The sequence below is a fragment of the Corvus cornix genome, chromosome 12 (assembly GCF_000738735.6).
Source record: "Corvus cornix cornix isolate S_Up_H32 chromosome 12, ASM73873v5, whole genome shotgun sequence".
In the NCBI taxonomy this organism is placed as follows: domain Eukaryota; kingdom Metazoa; phylum Chordata; class Aves; order Passeriformes; family Corvidae; genus Corvus; species Corvus cornix.
Window position 1 is genome coordinate 20842852 of NC_046342.1, and position 25916 is coordinate 20868767.

The 25916-nt window shown below is 39.8% G+C and overlaps 1 protein-coding gene and 1 long non-coding RNA gene across 11 annotated transcripts in view; one reads left to right on the plus strand and one right to left on the minus strand.

Moving 5' to 3' along the window:
- Positions 1-20599, minus strand: part of NR2C2 (nuclear receptor subfamily 2 group C member 2) — a 37537-nt gene extending 16938 nt beyond the window's left edge. For 4 of the 10 annotated variants that reach the window (XM_039559277.1, XM_039559274.1, XM_039559278.1 and 1 more), the window contains exons 1-9: positions 20425-20511; positions 17152-17235; positions 9892-10002; positions 8831-9031; positions 7527-7629; positions 6294-6473; positions 4398-4545; positions 2666-2759; positions 2116-2249 (exon numbers count right to left, since the gene is read on the minus strand). In XM_039559277.1, coding sequence (XP_039415211.1) covers positions 2116-2249; positions 2666-2759; positions 4398-4545; positions 6294-6473; positions 7527-7629; positions 8831-9031; positions 9892-10002; positions 17152-17211 — 1031 coding nt within the window. In that variant the 5' untranslated portion in view covers positions 17212-17235; positions 20425-20511. Of the gene's footprint in view, positions 1-2115; positions 2250-2665; positions 2760-4397; positions 4546-6293; positions 6474-7526; positions 7630-8830; positions 9032-9891; positions 10003-15781; positions 15882-16048; positions 16168-17151; positions 17241-20084; positions 20168-20424 lie in introns of those variants that run through there. The other 6 variants (XM_010390304.4, XM_039559275.1, XM_010390305.4 and 3 more) reach the window with 6 other exon arrangements.
- A 1508-nt stretch (positions 20600-22107) lies between these two features.
- The window catches only part of LOC120410691, an 82188-nt gene continuing 78379 nt past the window's right edge, over positions 22108-25916 (plus strand). Inside the window, exon 1 of the long non-coding RNA XR_005603003.1 lies at positions 22108-23107. This is a non-coding gene — a long non-coding RNA (uncharacterized LOC120410691). The remainder of the gene's footprint in view (positions 23108-25916) is intronic.

Genomic DNA, 25916 nt, shown 5'->3' on the forward strand with positions numbered 1-25916 from the left:
TCCAAGGGATATTCCATACTCTGTGACATGACACTCAGTATATAAAGAAAGGGGAAGAAAGAGGAAGTGGGGGGATGTTTAAAGTGGTGGCACTCATCTTTGGAAGTAAGAGTTACACGTGCTGGAGCCCTGCTGTCCTGGAGGTGGCTGAACACCTGACTTCCCATGGAAGGTAGGGAATGAATTCCTTTACTTTGCTTGTGTGTGTGGCTTTTGCTTCACCTATTAAACTGTCTTTATCTCAACCTGTGAGTTTTCTCACTTTGACCCTTCTGATTCTATCCACAGTCCCACTGGTGGGGGGAGTGAGGGAGCGGCTGTGGGAGGCTTAGTTGTCCGCTGGGCTTAAACCACAACAATCCTCTTACACATACCATTCACTATCCCCCCTTCTCACATGTTAGGTTGGGATTACCAGAGGCCAGATATACTCTGAAGAACAAAGACCCTGTCTCTGTCCCCATCCTTGATCTCCAATTTTTTGGAACACTGGAGAACAGTGTGGTTTTCTTCTAGACAATACACCTGAATTTCCTTTCCCTTAAGATGAAATATGGCCAGGCACTCCTGATCTCCCAGTACAGACAGAGCCTTAAAAGCGTTATGACAGTAAGACACAAGAGAGAGTGGTTCCTGGTCTCCTTTATACTCAAGCTGTTGCTGGAACATTACCCAAATAAATCAGTGTAAATTCTCTTAGGATAACAGAGCTTAGATGTAAAGAAGAATTTTGTGTTCCAGTTTCATACCAGTGGAACAGTATTATGGTATAGTGCTGCTTTGACGCTTTTTTTGTCAAGATGGATTTTTGGTGGAGGGTTTTTTGTAAATTTTTTTCTGCTTTAAATAAAGAGTATGAAGTTGACATAAATTGACATTGCAGTGTCAAGTATTTTCAAATATTAATTCACTTCACTTGAAGAGTTTAAATGAAAGACTTAAGAGTTTTAATTAACGTCCTTTTTCCAGCCAGGACAAGGTTATTTTTTTGCCGTAGCCAGGAGGGGACATGGCTGGGGTCCAGAGGTTATTCTATACTATCAACCACAAGGGGAGGGGAGGGGCAGGAAAGGGACTCTCTCTCTCTCTCTCTCTCTCTCTCTTCAGAGGACAAGAGGTTTCTTCCACTTGGTGTAGTGGACAGAAGGGTCTGGTATTTGTTTATTGTTGGGGGCTTTTCCATGTAAATCGTTTTTTGTCTTATACCTCTTGTTATTAATATTGTTGCTATTATTGTTTCATTTTGCTGTTACTGTTTGTTTGCTAGTCTCATTGCTGTTTCCAGTAAATTGTTCTTATTTCAACCCATAATCTTTGTCTTTTATGCCTCCAGCTGGAGACGGAGGAGGGAGCAAGTGGCAGCATAGTTTAAGTGGGAACATTAACTTGGATAATACCATTCTTAAACCATGACAGTTAAGCTCCTTCTAAAAATCTTCTTTTTGAGAAACAGTGGACAGTTTTGGGTCCCAAGTATTTTATCTTATTAACCTATCCTGCTAAATTCAACCTACCTGGCTCCCCCGGCAAAAACACACACATACAAAAAAATCCAACAAAAAAAACCCCAGCCTTGCAAATCCCAAGCTGTGCTGGAAATTTTAATATTCCATGCTCCTTTTTCACATATTTTTCATTAATAAAGAAAAGAAAGACTTCAAACTCTTTCTAAACCTACATTACCAGGAGATTTTATGGCAGAACAATCCCAAAAATAAATCTGCAGTAATACAGACCCCTAAAGAGCAGGGCTAAGGGCACAAGCATTTCACAGGAGACGCATACATAAAACACACTTATGAAATAAAATGGCACTGACATGTTGCTATTCTCAGAGTCTTTCAAGGTCACACACTAGTAATTTATTATTTTTCTAAGAATCAAATCTGGTCTAGCTTCAGAACACTACATTTGTAACACTGGACACAGTTCTTCACAAGAGGGTAAGAGCCAAATCTGATTTCTAAATAATTGGTTTTGTGTTTCAAAGTAGGGGCAATCTGGCAATCTGTACTGTGTCTGGTGTTACAATGCCAAAGTCCTTTAATGAATGAGTGTAAGGACACACCACATAGAACACAAATTGCTAAATAAGGTGTAAATATAACTGCATACCGTGTAATCTCACTTGCAGATTGCTCTTCTTGTTGAACTTCAGAAGTATCTCCATTATTTAGTGACTCACTGAGATTAGCAAGAGATGTCACAACATTTGCTAGTGTTCCTAAGGCACCCTGGCTTGTTTCAGCCTAAAAAGGAAAAACTATATTAGTAAATCAAAATTATAATTATATATGATATATAATTTTCTCCCACCTTTAGTATTTTTGTTCTTTTTCCCTTATGTGTCTTTTCCTTCCTCCTGAATGCATACAGGAAGAACAATGGCTCTCAATTATCTTTAAATCCTATTCTAATTATCAATCCTAGTCCCAGATGAGGCATCATATGGAGAACTATCTGTGGCTGACCTTTTGCAGAAATATGCTTGCCAAAAGAAGCCATGATTCTGTTGATCAATTTATTACCTCCAATTGTATGGTTCTTCACACTTATCACAACCTTATCTTCTCAAGAACAACAACTATTTGAGACTATGTACAATAGATAAAGTAATCTGAACGAATAAATAGATATGCTCAGAGCTAAAGTGAGACAGTAATACCTTGGAGTCAGCAGCTAGGAGGACTGTACCATCATCTCTGATCAAAGGCTGCTGAATATTCACAAGCATTCCTGGATCAAGAAGACCAGCTGACCTGTTCAAAAGCAGAAGGCATCTGACAGTCAATAGTATTCTACGTTAATCAGACAAATGTTTAACAACCTATGGCAGCGCAAAAGGAATTGCTAGTTTTTAAATAAATAATTTAGTGAAGCTTACAGTTTATTCATCAGGACTTAAGTCTTTCTGAAACAGTTTCCAAAAAGTAGCTTGAAAGACAGAAAGACTGGAATATCTTTTGATTTCCTGTGCAAAACAATGACAACTGCTCAAATGCATATCCTCTCATTTGCTTTTTGTTCTGGCTTAGTCTGCTTTAAGGAAAGTTGTTGTCTTCTCATGCTCTCAGAAGTCACCTAGTAGCTCTAGTTTTACATTGGACTTGAGAGGAAGGCATAACTCTGCATTCCAAGCTAGACAATGGACAGCACTGAAAAAAAGTCAAAAATATTTTTACATTCCAAAATATAGTCAGAAACAGTCATGTAATCAAGGCCTGCATAAAATCTCTGCTGCCTTTACTTCTGCTGCTTTTTGACCAAACATCCTTCCCCTCTGCTGTATCTAATTTATGGAGACAGTGGAAAGTCTTTGCAGTCAGCAAGTTTATTTGCTACTTATGTGATGCTCCAAGTGTCCATAACACAATACCAATGCACATAACACAGGTGCAGGCTGCAGGACATTACAGTATAAGGGGTCTGACACTAACAGCTATCATTGTGAACAAGCACAGGCAGCAAATTATCACGCATTATGCAAATCTGAATCCTACATAAATAACAGAGTGCTACTTAATGACTACAGTATTGTTTATAGGTCTGTAATGGATCTGTAGCTCAAGGAAATTTCTAAAAAGCAAATGTGTCTATACTTCTTTCAGATGAGAACACTTAAAAACAATTCTCCAAGAAACCTGCAGCCCAAACTTCCTAAATGCAGTGTAATCTGTTCAACAAAATTATGTATATAAAAAAATTAAACACATGCGCACACACACACCTATTTGAAGACTGAATAAAAAAATCCAGTTTTTTAGGTGGTTCTCAACCATTCATAAACTACAGTTTAAAAAATGTTGTATTTAACCTAGACTTCTTTTTTATTCTATTCAGAAAAAACCAAATCTTGCCTTTGTAATGATGTGCCTTTCCACACCCACTACTTATGAAAAACATCTGAGAGTGCAGGAACCATCTTGGAGTATATTCCATATAGTAAAAGGAAACTGCTGTTCTGCTGTTGTTGAAATCAGTCTCTCGGGATCTGAATCAGCAGTCACCGAGTCTCCTTAACTACTGTCTTTAGGAGAAGGAAGCCCAGGTCTGCCACCTGCAGATTTGATTTCAGAGAAGTGCTAACCCTGAATACATTAGTTTTATGCATCAGCATTAGCCTACATGCTTTCTGCTTGAATATCATTCACTTGCTCTGCCTCTGCTCTGACCTGGCTCTACAAGAGCCAGCTCTAAACTGAAAACCACATACCTGTACTCAGACATGAAAACTTTTATGAGAAGCAGAACCTGCATTGGCCTTGGTAATGGAAACAGATGATGTGTGCATAAGAACTCTTTTCTGTTCCCTCTGAGAGTAGAGGAGAGAAAGGTGTGACTGCAAAGTAATATGCACAAATAACATGAAAGAAGATGCATGGAACTGAGGTACTCACCGTGTCCCATCTTTATCTGCCACAAATGTTGGAGTTGCTATTAGAGGGCTTCGAAGATCTTTTCTTATATAGATCTTTTCAGTAGAAGCTGCACAGTTGGTTGGTTTTTCACGCTGCACATCAAAAGGCTTTCTTTCACTTTGAACCGCTACGTAAAGATAGAAACATTCAGATTTGAAAGGAAATAATTCAAACAAAAAATACAAAAAGTAGGTAAAATTCCTGCAGTTATGATGGTGTACCAGCTCAATGCAAAACTGGAAATTTAATACCAAGAGTGAAGAAACACAGGCTCTGATGTTACTATATCTGTGAGTTATGTATATATTTATATATACTTTTAACTAAGAAAGCCACAGATTGATCTTTTGCTTCAAGTTTTGCTGAACTGGAATCAAATATTGCTCCTTTTTTTTTTGGCATTTTATAAGATGGAAGGTTCTGCAGTTCTGTTTTCAATTTGTTGGGTTTTTTTTTTAGAAGCAGAGTTATATCTAAATGTTAGGCACATTCCTACTCTGGATGACACAAAACAATGCAAACCCAGAAGGAGCCCTGAAAAAGTCAAGAGAGGCATCTCTAACCTGAGAGATGCAGGTTAATTCCTTGAGAGGATACACTCTGCATGACATACACTTCACTCACATCCATTAATTGCACCCAGTCAGGGAAGAGTGTTCCAAAACTAACCCTTTCATTATCTCTAATATTTATACTTGAGAATTGAAACAAACTAAATTCAGTCTCTGAAGTGCCAAACTAGTGTAGCAAATTGTTTAATAAAAATAGTAAGAAGCAGTTACTTTGTAACTTTTAAAGAAAGTGAAAAGTGTATCCTTATAATATTAAAACACTATTATTAAACAGATTACAGAAAGTTATCTTCATAACCAGCAAGAGTTACTTAGTTCCTGATTTTATTTTTGCTAATATTGTTCCTATCAGCAAAATATAGGGGCTTAAAAGCTGGTATATCAAATTTGTTGGCGTGATGGATACGTAATTATTAATCAGAAACCTGACCCAAAGTCAGTGAAGTCAGTAAACATATACCCTAATCGTACTGGGCTAAGAAAGGTTTACTTTCTGGAACTCCAGCAGTTTTTCTTGTACAAACGTCTTGTCTTATATTCAGCACATTGTGTGCAAAGCACCAGAATCATCACAACAGGTCTGGAGTTTCAGAGTGATACAACAATTATCTCCCTATTTACAGCCTAAAGTTCTGCCTCCCTTGAACTCAGTGGTTGGAATTTTCCTGCTTAGATCAGATCACAAAACAACTTCATAACAGTTTCACAAAGTGCTAAATTCAAGAACAGGTAATACAAACTGAAAACAAAAATAAATTGAAACAAGTGTTTGGCTGCTAGCACTGGAAATGTATGAAGTACTGCATACAAACATGAAAGCATATTTTAAAACATATGACAGTTTATACAGTGCCTCATAAAAGCTCACAAATAACCAAATTAACATAAAAATTTTAGAAGGGGAGAAAAAAGACTAACCACTTCCATCACTGGTTGAAAAAGCCACAAAAATAATCTGGTAGGAAAGCAGATTCTCAAACCAGAATATTAGACGCAGATTTGTGTTGATCCGTGTCCAAATATTTTGTATTATAAACATACAATGTGTTTCTAACATGCATTCTAATTGAGGCTGTAACTGGGCTCCTCAAAGACAACAGTACTTGGAGACGTGGTTCAAAACAAACCACTACTGCACCTCAGACATAAAATGGTGATGAAAGAAAGGTGCACTAGACACTGCCAAAAAGCTCTGTTTCCTGTGAGCAACATATACCAAAACAGAGAGAACACACTAGAAAGCAGTAGTCCGCATATTTGTTATTCAGTAGGCACAGTATCACATTGAGTACTTAACACTCACATTCCATTTTCATGCCCATCTCTAGACATTTCTTAAGCCTACAAAACTGGCATCGATTCCGATGGTGTTTATTGATGATACAGTCCTGGTTGCTACGACAACTGTAGGTCAAATTCTTCCTTACACTCCTTTTAAAGAAACCTTTGCATCCCTCACAACTGACAGCACCATAGTGACGACCTAGGAAACATATATATTGTTACCAGGTGGAAATTACTTATATTTTAGCATAGAAATATTTATTTTAAGCAAGTAAAACACTAAGTCAACCTTTAAATTTGTTTTGTATTTGTACCAAGATTTTGGACCATGAAAGCATTATTACAGTCTCACAAGATATTTCTGGTTTACCTACTGTCAGGGGTTTTGGTGAGAGAGTGGAGAGAAGAGAGGAAGGCTAAGCCTATGTTTGAATGTGCAGTCGATGAAGGGGTAGCTCCCATTCTGCATAAGTACAGACATAATTCTCTCTGCTGTTACAGACGATAGGATACATTTAGAGAATGTACTGGCTAAAAGCTCAAGTAATTTCAGAAAACAAGTAATTTTACAACAAAATTTAAAATGCAATCTTCATTTAAATTTCCTGTCTATATCAATCATGGTACTGTTTTTTATTACATAAACGCTTAAAGAAGTAAAAGAAAGTGAGAAAAAGAGACAGAAGGGTGTCTTCTCTCTAGCATGAAAGCACAGTACACTCCCTTGACTAATACAGAAATTTTATCTTGAGACTCATTGTTAGTGCATGGATCTGGAACACTGAGGATTCATGTGATCTCTACTTGCCTTGTTTTGTGATAGTAGTAGAACAAAATCTACCAGGAAGTGTTAAGTTTGTTAGAGAGCACTAAGAAGCATTTTCATGGAGTAGTTAGACTTTTTTAGGTGACATGTTTATTTCATGGTTGCCCATCACTGTGGGGAATTTGACTACATGCTTCAAGTAGTCTTTTTCCATTACCAGGAGCTATTTAATCATTATTTTATCTTTCAGCCAATTTATCATATGCTTCAGTTCAAGGAAAAAACCCAATATTCTTCCAAGCAGTTTGGCTATTTTTTGTGTATAGATACACAAAATATATATTTTGTATATTTTTCCATTTAAAAACCCCATTGCTTTTGCCATCAGCATAGCTAAAATCAGTTAAAGCACATGAAGAATCATCTCTTCATCCCAGTCATCCTTTCAAGCAAGTTTCTTCAATACCACTTTGTATGCTTCCTTACCTGATGCTTTATCACCACAGACTACACAATATTCTACTACCTGCGGCCGCTGAACATCAGTTTTTCCTAGCAGACGTTCCACTGAAGCGGAGTCTGTCACTATCTAAAGCAAAATTCCAGAACAAAAAGATGTAATTAGCCAGACATGAAGGTAAGGAGCTTTGCCTACAGAACAAGATTGGTGTATCAGCTAAGAAGAGGGGACTGAATTTATGAGTAAGTATGACATGAAATCAAATTAAATAGTACAAAATGCAATTTAATGGGAGTTCTTACTCTCAATAGTTCTTACTCTCAACCGAGACTTTTGAAACAGTCATATCAAAACAAATTACAAATAAAACTGCTAGCTTTGTTCAGCACAAATGTATCCTCACTTGTGCAATCAACAGTATTTTTCCCTTCTTGCAAATACTCTCAAACAGCTGCTATATTTTAGCCAAAGAGAGTTGGCTTTCAGATGCTGTTACCATCTACCTCTTCTCTAGCTACTATCAGAGGGGATTGCCTGGAGCTGAAATCTATCATAGAAACAGTTTAGCTTCCAAAGGCCTTGGATTCCAAAACTTTTGTTCTGAACATTCCATTTAACCAAGAAAAAAATTAAAACCCCCACCCCTCTGTAATGTCAGATATCCTATTTAGCATGGAAAAATGAATTTTAAAAGACTGTTATTACAATTTAAAAAATATTTATGTAAAAATGACTCTTCTTCCTTTAAAATATTCTCCATTGTAACAGTAACAAGAGGGACCAGGCACTTTTTCTTTTGTTTCATTCTTTTTTTTTTAAGACTGCTAGGAAGAAATCTCAAATTTCACTAGGGGTAGATTATTGTTTACATCATTGGCTTTGCAAAGCTCCTGTTGGTGTAGATTATGCTCAAGACCCACAAAAAAACATACCAGAGGACAGCTTCTGATCTAAATGGCTTTATTGCAATGTCTTGATACTGAATGTAAAGTATGAACTCATGTAAATTTGCTCAGGTGAGTTTTATCTCTGTGTATCTGTGAATCTTGAGCAGACTGAGAAATCCAGGCACTTCTCACAAGCCCTATCTTAAGTACTCACTTATGTCTTTGGAACTTGAATGAGAACACACAATGAGGGATGATGAGTGCAATGGAGAACGTGAAGACTGAAAGATTTATGATTGAACAATGAAGCCTAAAATTAGTATGTCTGATCCATGTCATGAGAAAACTACTGCAATTGGTCTTACAGTGATTTAGACTTAATTTAGAAACAAAAAAAAAATTAAAACCAAAATTTCATGGTTTATCTAAACTACTGTATTTACCTGAATTCTGCCCGGCACAATGTTGTCTGTGGTGGCAAAGATAAGCTGTTTGGCATTAGATGTCTCAGGTGCTGCCAAGATCACCTTTCCTGCACCAGTTCCATCTGGACTAGCTAAAATGAACTGTTGCTTTGGAGACACAGCTGAATCCACTGCTGTCACTATTTGAATTTTCTGACCTGTTTGCTGATCTGTCACAATCTGTAAAACATTGAAGAAATTAATGACCACAGTAAATTTTATGTTTTAAAACCTTTCTTTCCATCTCAGAATTATATCAGTGAAAAATTATGAAGCTCTGGCCAATTTTTTCTTATAAATGTCACTAAGGAGATTTTCTCCAGTTAACATTTACCTATGCATTTTTTCCCTACACATTTTATGTAAGATGTTACTCCCTAAAGTTATCAACAAAAGATGGAATCAGGCAGCCTTATTGTTTCACCCTCTGATTCTCAAGATTCTCTTATGATGGAAGGTTTCTGTTTCTGATACAGTTGTCTGGTAGCATGATCTCTATTTTGCCTGGTAGAGTAACCATATCAATATGCACAAGTATTTCATTAAAATTTAGTAAGTCCTATATAATTTGCCACTGCATACATTCTGGTACATTAATGACATCTTTTTATTATCTACTGTTAACAAAGAGCCACTGTGCAGCCTTCCCGAAGGCCAATTTTATGCTGAATAGGTCAATCTCCTACTGGCTCCTAAATAAGTGGGAGGAAGAATGTACCTGGAGGTGATCTCAGATGTTCTGTTGATAATGTCTGACCCTTTGCTGTGGCCAGGGCTCAGGAGATTTGCTTGTGTAGACTAGGTTTAACCCCTGTAAATACTCCTGGCTACACCATCAATGTAACTATTATATACAGCCATTTGGTCAGCACAAATAAATGCTGAGGGAGAAAGAATTTTGGTTTTCACTAAAAATGATCTGTTCTCACGAAACGTAAAGGAAGTATTCCATAGTCTTTAGCATGCTTTTGTATAAAGCTAAGTGGGAGGAGGAGAAAAAAAGAGAAGATGTGATAGTTGGTTAATTAATGGATTTTTACCTGAATGCGTTGTGGTGAAGCTACAGAGGAGTCTGTGGAAATGATCTGGATACGCTGGGAAGGGCTGGTCATCACTGGTGATTCAGATAGCGAAGTCTGAACAGTCGGCACCTGGAAATAACACACAGAATTTTAATTCACTCTTAAGGTATTGAACACTTTAAAAAATACCTATATTTAAAAAAGATCAGATAGCCCTACAGTATAGAATCTATATTTACTGGAAAGGTTACAGTCATTAAACCAACTTGGATCTGCTTTCAATGAATTATCAGAATATTTTCTTTTTCTGGAAATGGAGTGAACCTGACAAAACCAAACCACCACTACCACCACCACTCTGTATGATCCTTTAGCTTACTGAAATGCAGAAATACTTTTTTTCAACTTTTGATTATACATGTCTCATTTTTTGCTTCTGTAAAAATCAAATACATCATATATAAATAATGTAAAATGTTAAGTAGTTCCCCTTTTAGTAATTTTTAAGTACTTTTGAATGACAGAGATTAACTTTGGCACTACTTCTGAATACTACTGTTTCTTGTTCTATTCCATATCATTCTAGAGTACCAAACTATAATGCAAATCTAGTTCTGGATACCCAGAAAAAGCTTGAAAAACAGCCCTCACAAAGCTGTTTTCAGAGCAAAAATGTTAAAATGTTGAATTAAACATGCAAGATAACATATAGATTGGATATTGGGGAGAAATTTTTCCCTGTGAGGGTGCTGAGGCCCTGGCAGAGGTTGCCCAGAGAAACTGTGGCTGCCCCTGGATCCCTGGAAGTGTCCAAGGCCATGCTGGATGGGGCTTGGAGCACCCTGGGATAGTGGAAGGTGTCCCTGCCCATGGCAGGGAGTTGGGCTAGACATTCTTGAAGGTCTCATCCAACCCAAACCATACTGTGAACCTGTTATCTGCAGTAACATGTCCAAAACCAGGATGGTCACAAGTTGTTTTTATTAAATCCTCTTTTAAGCAATCTTGGAATTATATCAAAACTTGTACAGCTGGACAATAGGGTAGTGTCAATTTTAGCTTGCTTTGAAAAATCTTTGTTTAATATACAGAGAATAAAGAAAGAAAAAACAGTTTGGATAGCAAGGAACATGGACTACAGTCTCTTTGGGGAAGAGGTATTAAAATACACTAGACTTAATGAAGCCACACCATTCTACTCCCCTATTGCCTGTACCATAAGTTGTCCAATATACTGTAAAAGTATAATCTAAATTGAACATACAATCTCTAATTATCTTTAATACACAGGTCACAGAAGTTGCATGTTAAATGAGGAAAATACACAGGAGAGATGTAGAATTAGAGGAGTCTTCTAATTATTGGACTATTCAAAGCTTTCAGCTGCAGAAAACAATATACCTAGGTGAGAAAAAAGACTCCCAAAAATCCAGACTCTTAGAGGACACTTTAATTGATGATCTTCTTCTACCCCAAATTATTAACTAAGCTATGCACCCTTTAAAAGGTCTAAATTAGAGCAAGAAGGTCTTTTTAAACTGTTTTACAGTTGTTTAGTTGTAGAATCCTTAGCCTTTCTTTGATGCATCTTCAAACCTTACACCACAATGTACTGCAGGCAGCTTGGAAATAAAGAATAGTCTATTCTTCCATGTTGTTCACGGAGAAAGACAGAAAGACAGACAGACAGACAGCTAGCTATAAGGTACCTGCATGGAAATTCTTTAAACATTTTTGAACTAAACAACCACGTCTTTTTCTGGGTTTGCAAAGTATGTTCAACCTGAACCTCCTGTGACACAATTTGAGGCCATTTCCTTTTGTCCCCCACCTGGCTCCACCCTCCTGTCAGGGAGTTGTAGAGATTGAGAAGGTCCCCCCTGAGCCTCCTTTTCTCCAGGCCAAACAAACCCAGGTCACTCAGTCACTCCTCAATGACTGACTCTCCAGACCGTTTTCCAGCTCCTTTGCTCTTTTCTGGACACGCTCCAGCCCCTCAATGCCTTTCTTGCAGTGAGGGGCCCAGAACTGACCCCAAGATTTGAGGTGTGGCCTCACCAGTGGCCAGTACTGAGCGATAATCACTACCCTGGTCCTGCTGTTCTTGATCCAAGCCAGGATGCCATTGGCCTTCTTGTGTGACCTGGGCACACCAGCTCACACTCAGCCACTGTCAACCAGCACCTGCAGACTCTTTCCCATTGAGCGGCTTTCCAGCCACCCTGCCCAAAGCCTGGAGTGCTGTGTGGGGTTGTGGTAACAGCAGGACCCAGCCCATGGCCTTGTTGAACCTCACACTATTGGCCTTGGCCTCAATCCTCTCATCCAGGTCATCCATAAAGATATGAAACAGAACTGGGCCCAAAACTGAGCCCTGAAGAACCCCACTAGTGACTGAATACTGGATGTGGCACCATTCCTCACCACTCTCTGGCCCCAGTTCTTAACCCAACAAAGATGCACCTGTCCAAGTCACGGGCTGCAGCCTCTCTGGGAGAATGCTGGGAGACAGTACCAAAGGCTTTGCTGAAACACAGGCGGTCACATCCACAGCCTTTCCTTCATCCACTAGGTGGGTCACCTCATCATAAAATGAGATCAGGTTGGTCAGGCAGGACCTGCCTTTCCTAAACCCATGCTGGCTGGGCCTGATCCCCTGGTCCTGTGTGTGCCATGTGAACACACTCGAGATAATTAATTTCGAATTAGCAAAGTTGAAAGGAAAATCCATCAGATTCCCTGTAGAGCATCTTTAGCCTTAAAAGTTCATTCCACAAAAAAACATTCTTATCAGGCTGCAGTGAAAGCTGGCAAATGGATGAAAACAGAAGATATTTTTAAGTTCTTCAAAAGTTAAATTTGTTAAAAGTTATAGTACATGAAGTTTTGAGAAAGTGACCATGTACTTGACAGGTTTTACAACAATAAACTTATAAACAACAATAAACCTATTAACAACAATAAACAGCAAAATCCAGTGGACTTTCACTACAAAAGCTTCTGCAGCAAATGAATAACGTAGGTGTCTAAGGAGCATTAGTATTTAATCTAATTTCAATGACTCCTTAGCACAGAAATGTGCTCACTATTGAAATTAGGCAATTTACTTGACAGAAAACACAATCATCTATTGTACATCTCTCTAAAAATAGTATCTATACATAGTTACCTACAAGAGTGTATTTACAGAAGGGGTGCAGTGTAAATGTTAGGCCAACTAACTGTGATCTAGTGTAGAAGAATTATTTGGATCTAAAATACAATTGCTTGGGCTCTCAAACCAGTAAGTATCACTAGCAATAATGTCATATGCTGAAGTTTATAGAAATTAATAATGATTTGCCTTAAGTGACATAGAAGATCTGCACAAAGCTCAAGCAATATAAAAATACGCTTAAACACATATGTATCTACCTTTTTTGTCATTAAACTAAAACCAAGTATTTGGCAATTAAGTGCTTTTGAAGGCTGGCAAAATTAAATTTGGTTTCTTCTGTTTAAATTATTAATATTTTTCCCATTTTATAATGGAACTCAAATCAAATCAGAAAGATTTATTTTTCTATAGATATTTTCCCTAATGAGTATCTTTAGCTATTAAATTAATAATAGGCTTTAACAAAAAACATATGTCCAATTATATTTCTTTCACAGATGTAAGAGATATCTAAAAAAAGTTTCAATTACTCTCTTTGGAATGAGCTCTCCTGACCACTTGGGTCCTTTGTAGAATGGCAGATCAAATTCGAATTTACCACTAGAAGAACTCTAGTTTAACTGCCTTAATAGGATGCCAGTGCAAGATCTTTTATAGCACATAAAAAGTCGCGGAAGAAGCTGCACCTGGTGTATCTGCATGCTAAAGAAAATCTCAGACCAGGTCTCACATAACACCCCATGCTTTTATTATACCATCAGCTATGCCACATGTGGTAACAGTCTTCAGTTCAGAGGCTGACAAACTGCTTAAACCCGGCAGCATCTCCTTGCTCCCATGTGCACTTTGTGTGAGATACCTCTCAGGCTCAGGCTACGTCTGGGTCTTTTACCGTTAACAGGAACTTGAGAAAAGCTGTATTTGAACCAAATATTGTTTGAGACGACTTTGCATCAAAGCTCCACCTTGAAAAATCATCAGAAATGAGCAAGTGGCCAATGATAGCAGTAAAATATTAAAGGGTCTTATGTCACACTTCATTAATTCTTAAAACAAAGTAAAAACTTATTCCATCAAAACAACAGTGTTTCCACTCTCCTTTTCCAGCACACTGTCTTAATCTAGACCAAAATCTGAATTGCTGAACTATTTATGATGTAGCATATCAGAGATGTCTGAAGAGGGTCAAGAAAATATTTTATGTGACAAAGACATCCATATTTTTTGAGCTCCATGGCAAAACATGCTTTCAGAAAGGCTCAAGACTTTGACAGTTTCCTATCAGGATACTGAGGAAACCGAAAGCAACTGAAAATTCTCTAGCAATGCAGCTGTCATAAACAAGATCCAGGAAGCACAGGGCTCAATAGTCACCTCATGTGACTCTCTCCCTATAGCCTCTGATGGGAAAAAGGATGCACCAGGAATAGTTTGTGGTAGTTTGTGGCTGTCAGAGAGCTGGCAGAAGACAGTTTTAGCAACTACTAAAAATTATTACTGGTCACACCAGAGCTGCTGTTGGAAAGATGAAACTGCCCTTATTTCCAGCCCCCCCACTCCAGCTCTGTTTAAAGTTTTTTAAAATTTTGCATTAAAATCACAGGTACTACACAGGGAATGCACCTCTACTTCAAAACCAAACACATTTTTCTTGAATGGTATTCAAGTCAAATCTAAGTTGGTGCTGGAACTGAACCTAGGCCACTTGTATACTGCACAGTGACAGTACTAAACAAATACTTGAGAAAAGCAGCATTACGTATTTTTGCATTAAGGCTTAAGTATTTTTTCTGCTTTTCAAAAGCTGCTCAGGATGAGGAGAAACTGCTGAAATTCCCTCCAAACCCCCTAGCTGCTCTCTGTTCTTTAGTTTCATGAACTGTAAGTAATGGCAACTTCAAACACTAAAAATGGAACTTTCATCCAATCTGTTCAGAAATGCACAATTGGAAAAAAAATTAAACAAGCAACACTTTATAAAGCAGAAGCAAGCAAAAGCAGTGAAAACATTTGAAACCATTAAAAGAACAATTTTTAAAAGTCCTAAAAATAGAATAAGTACAAAAATACATGCAATACTGGAGCACACTCAGCAACTTTTGTGATACATTCAGTTTCATGAAAAACAAAGCTGATGAACTATTGCTCAAGAAAGAGAAACAACATGTAGCCTACTTGCATGCCAGTCTGATTTGGCGTTTGGCATCATAGTTCTCAGCAAACCCATGCACACTACATATGTGGCAATTATATTGAAAAAGTGATGCAGATACAGCTAAAGCTGCTAATATTTGCATTAGGTTATCCGGTTTGCAACTTGTCTCTCACAGCTCATAACGTGAAATTCAGGGCATGATCAATGACTCCCTTACTCCATGTAATTTTCATCGATAAAAAATATGATACTCTGCAAATCTCTCATTTTTTAAAGCCAGTGCCAAGTTTGATTCTACATTTTCTCTAAGATATGGTGAGTACAAATATAGAATTTTAGCATATTTCAAGGAAACTAGTAATTTATTTACCTGTATTACCTGATGGAAGACACAAATAGCAGGCAGCCAGCCAGCCATTCATAAGGAAATGATTCAATATCAACATGGTCATAGTATTAATGAATTCCTAACAAGATAGTGCTGCTTACAACTGGTTTTCCATGAACAAAGTTTTCATGGTGTTATGCAGTGGACAGGCATATAATTTAAGCAGCAGCTGAATACTATAAAGAGATGAAGCCCTCTATTTACCCACCGGCCAGGAAGAAATCACAGAGCTTCATACACTCTTGAGATGGAGCGATCTCTCCAGTGGCAAGATACAACCATCACACTATGTTACCACGGTGCATTTCCTGCACGAGGAATTACAAATGTCACATATTTTATGTGCTTTAGATGTTATTACAGCACCCAAGTTCTACCAAAATAGTATAAAGTCTGTCAGTATTTCTATTGCAGGTTTCTCTTTCAAAGTATATTTGGAAGTGTTTTTTAAAAATGCAGCTTGCCAAATTCATACCTGGTACAGAAAACTAGAGCGAAAAATCTCTTGTCGGTTTTCACTGTGAAACTTAGGAAGCTTTTTTAAACTATTCCACAGATGTTACTTCCAGGACACTCACTAGGCCATTTTCCATGCTAAAAAGAACAAAATTTCTTTTTTGAAAAAGTACTTCTGAGTAGGGAATCTCAAATCCACTTCTAAAAACATAATTAAACTTATATTTTCTTCTTACATAGAGCTTCTTCCTGAACTAAAAATATGTTTTAATATACAGGTGTAATCTTAGCTCAATAGGTGAAAGGAAACTCCAAACTAATGTCTGAAAAGTGGCCTTATCTATAGAGGTCTCTCAGCCCATTTGCCCTTTATTATTTTTTAAATCCCTTAATTATGTAACCGTACAAAAAATCACAGCAAACTTGAAGGATATTAAACTGAGTAATTTTAATCAGACAAAAGAACCAGTTTATTTTTTGACTGAAATTTTGCATAGTGAAGGAGATAAATAAATTATTTTCTATGGCCATGAATACTTGCAGTTTATGAGTTGATTTAAAATTTTCAGCTGTTGATCATCCAAGCTGCAGTGAATATGCATCAAGACATCACTTAATATCACTTTAAGTAGGTTTTGTGCTTTTTTTCTTTTAAATGTAGGCACAAAATATAAAACCTGATTTAAATTAACCACCTTACTGTAAATTCAATCTAGCACATACGTAAAACAGGTAACTTCAAACGCTGTGGTGGATCTAGATTACAATTCAAATTAGGAGCAAAAGCTTTCCATGTCCAAAATGGTCAATCTAATGATCAAATGACAAGAAATTTTGTTGTATTAATTTTTTAAACAATTTATAATACAGCCAAGTTTCTCTATAGCTCATGTTGAATTTCCTACTTGCATTCCTAATACGGGGGACACCAGAACAAAGTAGGGTGAACAAAATACATCCCAGTTGCACTGGTTTCATGCTTGTCCTCAACTGTAAAGCAACACTTTTCTATAAAGATCTTCTGTTCAGTTCATGCTTAACTGTAAACAGCAGGAACGCCCTAATATGTTTTTAATTTCAAAATCTCATATACCAACTGTTGTGATATCATCTGTCACTCACCTCAGCCACCTGCTGAGTCTCCACTACCTGCTGAGCCAGCACCTCCATATTGGTTGCCATGGTGAAACAAGACCATTAGAGAACCTGTTCGGAAAGATGCCAGCAACTTCCATCAGGCACAAAAGTTTGGGTTTTTTCTTATTAGTAAAGAAAGTTCTGCTATGACTTTTTGAAAATCTACAATTCTGCTTGATATATCTGGCAAATAAGAGAAGATGCCATTGATGTGTGCGTGTGCACACATACATACACACACTCATACATACATATATGGGACATGCATACTGGAACCATGCTGTTCACACTGCTGAGGTACAGTTATTCTTTTACTTTATTAAGCCTCTAATATACTATTTTCACTCTATTATTTAAGCTGTAAAAAAAAGATGTTAATTTCATAAATGAGAAAGGACCAATTGCAAAGTCAAGAACTAATGCAGTTTGTGGAATTCACAGATCTCAAAGGTGCTTTCCTCAGCTCACGCAGGAGAAACCTTAACAGTTAAACTGCTTCTACACCACATGCTGAACCAGGGAGCAGCAAGCTAAGAATGCTGGTTTGCACAAAATTTTATCAAGTCATTCCGTCAAACTGCCGTGTTCATCCATATTCTTAAGAGCAATCTTACACAATAAGGGAAATAAACTGTTACATCTAAAATGTATCTTCCATTATTTAAACTATTTCTTTATTATAATGTGATACTATTATCACAATGAGAAGAAAATACTACAGAATCATTTTATCCTATTCGGAGTGACTCCACCTTCAACTTTAGGGGTTAAAAAAGTCCCCAAAAAACAAAGTAATCAAAGACAAAGAAACATGAAAAAACCACTTCCAACATATTTTTAATTATCATTATTTGGGGTGTGTTTCTTCCAAGGTAAATTTAATTAAGATTTCCAATTAATGCATTCCGTTTTTAAGTGTGACTTGCTAATTACAGGGCCAGACTTCAGATTCTGATCCAGGTGTAAGTAACGAAAAGGCGTTCCTGAATGCTGGCCCATTTGATATTTCATTGGAAACCTCTGCTTGTAATTGCAAAGCAATCATTTAATATAAAATTTAAAAATACAGCAAACAATAGCAACACCCGTAACAGAGAAATGTATGCATGTCTCCAGCACCAACACGTTCAAATGTAACTTCTACAAAGCTAACATTGTTAAATACATCAAAATAATCATTAAAAGGATTCACTTATATTATGACAAATGTGAAAATAATTTTGTATATGTCAAGTAAAGATGATTTGTAACAATGCATAATCAAAGTTGAGACTTCCCCATGGAAATTTTATCTATGCTAGTTTCTCCTACAGCTTGTCATTATTTTATTCAAGTGTTGCACTTGCACGTTAAGTCTATGAACCATTTCCACCAAACCCAGCTTATGGATGGTTTCTCAGTCGTTCAGTGATTCCTTTTCAGTGTTTTCTCTTATTTTCTTTTATATTCAGCAAGAAGCACAACAAACATAACCATATGTTCATAACATGCTGTTTTCTCAGTGCTTTATGATGACAGAAGCCCTGCAGATGAGATATTTTGTTCCTAACAGTACTTTTCCAAGACACAAAGAAGTGCTTGCTGTAGAACGGCTCAGACAGATTTGCTGTTGTTGGTGCTATCCACCAAAGGCTTTTTGTACTTTCCACCTTCACAAAAGAACCTTAAGATGAGGCTATCTGATCAAATCCAGGTGAAGCACAGAGACCATACACAGCCACGCCAAGTTTCTTAATGGTGTCAACTCCCAGAAGGCAAAATCGGCTTCCTAGCAAAAGCCCCGAGGAACTGTATGCAAGGCAACAACAACAACAGAAGCCCCCAAACCAACAGAAGAGGTGAAACTTAAAAACTGCAAAGAGGCACCTGCAGCACCAGGACATTATTTTCAGCGCAACAGGGTGGCAGGCAGCTCAGTATATGCTGTCCAGAACACAGTGTAAAATCATTAAGATTTCCCTAAGCTGCAGTGAAACCTCAAAAGCAAGTCATAAATTCCACTTGAGAGGTTCTAAGGATATGGCCCTACTGACAAAACATGGCAAAAGACCGAATTCAAACTTATTGAAATTTGTTCCTTTGTCTTGACGAAACGAGGTTCTTTACACTGTGAGCTCGACTCGGCTACACCGAGCGGCCTCCAGCAAGCTGCCATCGGCGAGACGGGCGGGGAGCGGCTCCGACCCTGTGGGCAGCCTCCAGTGCATTGTCCCGGCGGCAGGAAGGCGGCAGGAGCTCGGCCAACACCCGGAAAGCGCCGACCGAGCACGAACACAGCGCACGACACCGGCAGCGCCTCCGACCGGCGCCGGGCCTGCCGCGCCCCCATTGGCTGCACCGTGCGCGCCGCCCGCCCCCATTGGCTGTACCGCGGCCCGCCCGCTGCTGAAGAGCCTTCGGCAGCTCCCACCCCGCGCACGGCGGAGCCACGCCCCCGGCCCGCCCCCAGGCGCGACCAATGACCTCATGGCAGGCGCAGCGCTCCTCCGCAGAGCGCCCATTGGCCGAGCGACCCGCTTGTAATGGTGGCGGCACCGCCCCTCGAGCGGAGGTAGAGCCCCCCAGGGATTCACTAAGCGCAAGATGGCGGCGCTGGCCGCCCGCCAGGGCCCAGGCGGGGCTGCTGCCGCCGCCATTAGGCCCCTTCCCCTCCCCTCCGCTATAGCCTTGTGTCAGCCTACAGGAGGCCCGGGCATGGCAGTGAGGAAGCGGCCGGTAAGATGGCGGCGGTCTCAGCCCCGTATGCAAAGTACCCGCCGCCCCCTCCCCTCCGCCCTCCCGGTGGCAAAGGTAAAAGGGTCGGGTTCAAGCCGCCGCCTCCGCCCGCTCAGACTCCATCTTCTGTCTCTCTGTGTGTCCCGCGCTCGTCATCGCCGCGACCATCGCCCTACACCCCCTGGACAGCAGACTTTGCTCACCGCGACCGGACCGGCTCCGACCTCAGCCGGCCCACACTGCAGCCAGCGGCTCCGGCACGGGACTACCCCGCCGATCGACCCAGCACTCCACAATGGTCGTTTCCTCTCTCCTCTCTGTCCAGGAGCCGTATACCAGGCCAGACCACGGCCGGTGCTCGCTTACCAGCCAGATACCGGAGCCGTACAATCCCCCTCCCCTAAACCCACCGTCACCCCACCCCTCCCCTCGCGGGGGTGTCCAGAGTAGGGCCCGCTGCCGCCTCCCCGCGACCCCTCCCTCGTCCTGGCCCCCACGAAACAAACCCACCGGGCCGCTTCTATTTTAAAAAATGTTTTTTACCTCAGGAATGGATGCCAAAGGTGCAGTGGCGGTGACCCGACCGGGCCCGGGCAGGCCGGTGCCCAGCAGCGGCCCTCCCTCCCCCCGCGGGGGCGGCAAGGGGCTGTGGGGCCCGCGGAGGGGAGGGGGCCGGGGCTGTGTTGGGGTCGGGGGTGTTTTGTTGTGTGTGTCGTGCCCTGTGACAGGTCAGAGTTCGTGACCCCACCACCGCCGCCCCGGAGCGCGTCCCCGCTTCCTCTTCCAGCGCCCGCCCGGCCGCGGCCCCTCCATCCCCCGCGGGGCGGGGCCGGCGGCGGGGAGGGGCTACCGGGCTACCTGGGCCTCCCGAGCCCCGCACCGCTCCGGCCGGGCCGGGGAAGTGCCGGAAGGAACCCGGTCTCTGGGGCAGCGAGGGGAAGGTACGCTCGCCGCCTTTGACCCTCTCGCTCGGGAGGCTCCTCAGGAGCCGGAATCCCGAGGTAGTGGGCTGGCGGTGGCTGTTCAGTGCGCCGGTGGTGCTGGTGTTCCAGGCGTGCCTTGGTTCTCGGTGAAGATGCAGTTAAAGGTGGGCTCACAGTTGAGAAGGCTCTCACAAACACCACCGCCAGACTGTCGAGTTTTCATTTTATTTTGTAAAGTCAATGTCATTGATTAGGGCTCTTACGGTAAAACTGGCTGCGAGGTATGTTGTGCCTCCAAATACACAGTGGTAGGCACGAAACAGGTTTGGGTGCACCAGAGAGGTGGTTTAAGATTTTACCACCTTTCAGTGCTTGTCTTCTCACAGGCTATCAGATGTTCACCCCGTGTCATAACTGTAGCTGTTTCCTAACCTACCCTTATCAAAACGTTCTTTATACTTCAAGTAAGTTTCCCTTGAGTCTAATAATTTTGACAGAAGCTAATTTAAGGAGCAGTTAGATGAATAGTAAAACTAAAAGAGGTGGTAACTCCTGAAAGGAAACATATGGCAGAGATAGCAGCTAAATGCAACAACCACATAAACAAGGTGTGCTGTTGACTGAATAGTTACATAGGCAGTACACTGATTCTTTTTTTTTTGTTAGGTTTTTTTTGAGGGTTGTTTGTTGTTTTTTCTTAGAACTGGCTCTTCGGGGTAAGGGTATGAGAAATTAACTAGATGTATGAACTACAGCCTTACTTTCACAGAACAGGAATTAACAAAGTGTGTGATGTACAGATGTGTTTGCAATACATAAATAAAGGAAAATGTTTCAAAAATGTCTTGGGTGTTCACTACTGTAATGTTAAATACGTGAAGAATTTTCAAACTCTCAAAATATGGACATGCACATAGCTTTAGAAGCAGACTTTTTTTTAAACTTCATAAAATAGTCTATAAAAGAGACTGAATGAAAGGAAAAATGGAAAACGCTAAAGCCAAATATGAATGGCCTCAGTGTTTCCTGATGGGCAAGTTGAGGAAAGGTTTAGAAGGCAGGAGCTTTTGTCTCCTCTTTCTTCCTTGTTTCTGCCACCCAGAGAAGGTTTTGCAGAAGTTTTACTCTGAGCTCTGGTGGAGAGCAATCATGCTTGCTGTACAGCTCCACCATGCACACTCAGGTTGAGGAAAGCCATATTAAGATGGTGACAAATTTCACTGCGGTTTTTGCAATAATTTCAATGAAATGTAGAACTACAGTGTATGCCCTGAACTTATTTAATAAGCAAGATTGTATTAGATAATGCTGAAATCTGCTAAATTTATATACAGAGACATATAAAGGAACCTTACTAAAAAGTGCTTTTTGGCCTTACCTATGACTGGAGAGAAATTAATAGAAGATGCCGGAGGTGAAAAAGATCAAAGAGAACTGAGATTACTTTACAAGTAAAGGTTAATAACTAGACTGGCAGCAAAGAAAATAATTATATCTATTTACCACACTGTGGTGAGCTGACCATGGATTGCAGCCAGATGATAAGCCAGTCACTCACTTTGCCCTCTTCCTCTATTAGCAGGATGGGGAGAAAATGACATGAAAAAGCTCATAGGTCAAGATAAAGACAGAGAGATCACTTAACAATTACTGTCGTGGGAAAATTTATCTAACTGCCAGTTAAAGTAGATGTGGATGGCGAGAAAGCAAAAAATTAAAATACCACCTTCTCTAGCTACCGCTTTCTGCCAAGTGTAGTTTTCACTCCCTCTCCCATCCAGCCCTCAGAGGATGGGGGGTTCCAAACGGCACACATCAGCTCCTGCTTGCCCTTCTGCTCCTCACGCCTGAGCTCTGCTCAGAGGGCTCCTCGCCTCATCGCGCAGTTCCTGCCGCGAGCGCGAGCTGCACCCAGGGCTCCTTTCCTCTCCCCATGGAGCGCGGCCTGCTCTGCTGAGGGCTCCTTTCCTCTCCCCATGGAGCGCGGCCTGCTTTCCTCAGGGCTCCTTTACTTTCCTCTCCTCATGAAGCGCGGGGTGGCCCGAGGGCGCCTCTCCTCAGGCCGCAGTTCCTCCCCAAAAAGACTGAACTGCTCCCAGCCTTAGCTGAGAAAGGAGTTTAGTGGCGGTCAGTTTCAAACGGGCCTTGGTAACAAGGTCGTTTTAGCTCCTCCCACGAAGTGGGATAGTTGCCTCAGAAGAAAAAATGTGCTACGGAGCTGCTATGCGAGAAGAGAAGTGAAGAGACCCTGTGGAAATTATTCCCTTCCCAGGAGAACAGACTGAATTCCCGACAGAACAGAGGTGAGATGTGCCTACTTGCAGGGAGGGAAGGAGGCTCTAGGCGTGGAAAGAGAGAACCTCTATAATGAACGTGTGGGCTTCAAGAGGCCAAAGCTCTCTCTCTTGCCATGGTGGTGGCAGTAAAAGTACATAATGGACTAAGAGGGGGTCAAAACTCAGGGCATGCCAAGTAGTATAAAATACAAATAGGATTTGAGGTTATTCATGTGTTTTGAATGTTTGGGATAGACGGTATTGTAGAGCTCAGTTGTTTGGGGGTTTTTAAATTCTCATTTCAGCCGCTTAAAATTTTCTGGGAACTTTCAAGGTAAATTTTCAGAGCAGAGCCAATACCTAGTATGAAAGAAATCAACAATTACAAGTGACTGGCAAGGTTTTAATAGAGCTGTTTGGTCTTGTTAAAGACACATTCAATTTAAATCTCTCTTTTAAGTGTTAGTAGATGATTTTTAAAGTATGAGTCCTCATGCCTTTCACTCGGGTTTGTACGTGGCTGGGCAGTGCTGAGGGAAGCTGCTGACCTCCATCAGGTGGGGGAGTTTGCCCTCATTTCTCCATGTTTGTCTCTCAGTAAAAATGAGTTTGCTGTCTGCTGTAGGTTTTGTAGACTGCAGAAAAATATCACTACATAAAATCAATAAGGTTGGGAAAGACCTCCAAGATTATCAAGTTCTACCTTTGACCTCATACCACAATGCCCTGTAGTGTAGAAACCTTCTTGTCAAAACTTAATCAAAAGTGGTCACAGTGTTACCCAGGCTGAAGAATTACGTTGCTTTTAATTCACACAAGTTCATATGTTATGTTCCTGAGTAACTTGTGGAGTTAGACTAGTGTTTTTTCCCTTAGTATTTAAAGGAATACCTTTTCCCCTCACTGAATATTGTCTCTTTCTTTTACCTTTACAAGCAGTGATATTCACCAAACGTGGCTACAGCCAACATAGTTTTTACTGCTTTTGTGTTAAAGTAGCATGCAAACAGGAAAGCCTGGTTGGTATTCATAGCTGCGTGGTAGAAGCAGCAGAGAAGCAGCTCAGGAACAGCAGCAGTCCCAGGTGTTGACCAGCAGTGCTTGTGTAAGTGGTATAGGATCTTGTCATACAGGTTGTATTCTCCATCTCCTAATGACTTGTACTTTGATTAGGAAGAAAAATTTAATAATGGTTTTAAAACCAGGTTTTAACTAGGCATATACCATAAAATAGGTCTAAATATTATTTGCAGATAATAACTAATAACCTTAATGCTTTTCAATAAATAGATAAATAAACAGAAAAACTCTGAAACAACAAATGGGAACAGCTTGAATCTCAGGTATTGGCTGAGCAGCTAGTACATTGTGACTTACTCTAAATTTTTTTTCATATAATTTGTGAAGACGTGGAGCAAAATTTTTGTTTTGAAGGAGTAATCCTAGCTATAGATTAGTAAGAAAAAGCTGTGTAAGTAAATTTCAAATAGTAAACTGAGTATATACCTCTATTTTAAGAGGTTAGCATTTTATAAGAGGTGATTACTGGGCTAACTCTGAAAATTTCTGTCTCTGGTGTTTAGCTTTGCTCAAATTCAGTTAACAGTAGGATTGAAATTGTGAGGACATTTTCATTTTTTGCTCTTTCTTTATGCTGCATTGAGACCATTTGTATCTGTAACTGAAACCAAGATGAAGTCAAGTAGGTGGGCTTTACAGAAGATGAATGCAGTGTGACTGAAACACATTGTCATACCAATTAGGTCTAAATCCTATTTCTACCAGAAGGCCTCCAGTACCATCTTCTGATTTAATGCTCTTCCTTAGTTTGTCAGAGAACTGTTTAATAGGCAAGTGTCTGTTAAACAGTAACTAGAACTGCAAAGCTGGAATTAAAGAAGGTAAAAATTGTGTAAAGGAAAAGCCTGTAGAACTGCAGTTATGTTTTGCTCTTTTATTTTTCTACATTACTTAAACTAAAGTTTAATAGCACTGTATCCTATTTTTTACAACAAAATATTTTCATGTAGTCATTTCCTGCTTCTAACTGAAAGCTTCATACAACAGTCACTAAATGTCAGCACCTAAATCTTCATAATACTGTCGTTCTGTAGTGCAGTTTTGTTTTGTTTCAGACCATGGCTAGAGATCTTGCTCTGTATTCAATGTTGTCTTATTTTTCTTGTCAGTGCAAAATGTTTTCAAGGGGGGGTAAACATTTACAGTGTATTTGTAGCAAGGCCATGGCTCGTACATGAAACAAAGAGTTAACATTGCTGTTCATCCATTAACTAAAGAATACAAAAGTTTTGTTTTTCTCATTCTTGGTTTCTGTTGGCACATGATAATATATTCTTAATGGAATGGTCAGACTCAGATGTATCAAAAAACCAAAAACAATGACATTTTTCATTTAGTGGTAGGTGTGTATTTTTTAAGCTTGTTTATCCAGGTGATAAACTGATCTACCTTACCATTTGGATATATATTATAGACCTTTAAAAATATGGACAATTCTAAAAAAGTTTGTTAGGGTCAAAAATTCAGATATCCATTAAGTTTCTTGAAGAAAGGGAAAAATGAAAGTAATAAAAATTCCCACCAATATAATCTAATGTAAGTAAATTCTTGAACATGTTTTTTTTATACAGAGATATATTTTAATCATAGATGTCATTCTATTCCTCAGTTAAATATTATGACTGAGGACAAAACCATTGTATTGCAATGATTAGAACATCACTTCTCAACTTTCTTTATAAAACCCCCCACCAAAAACACTAAAAAGCCCCACCCCAACAAAAAAACATCCCAAACCAAACAAACCTCCCCCCCC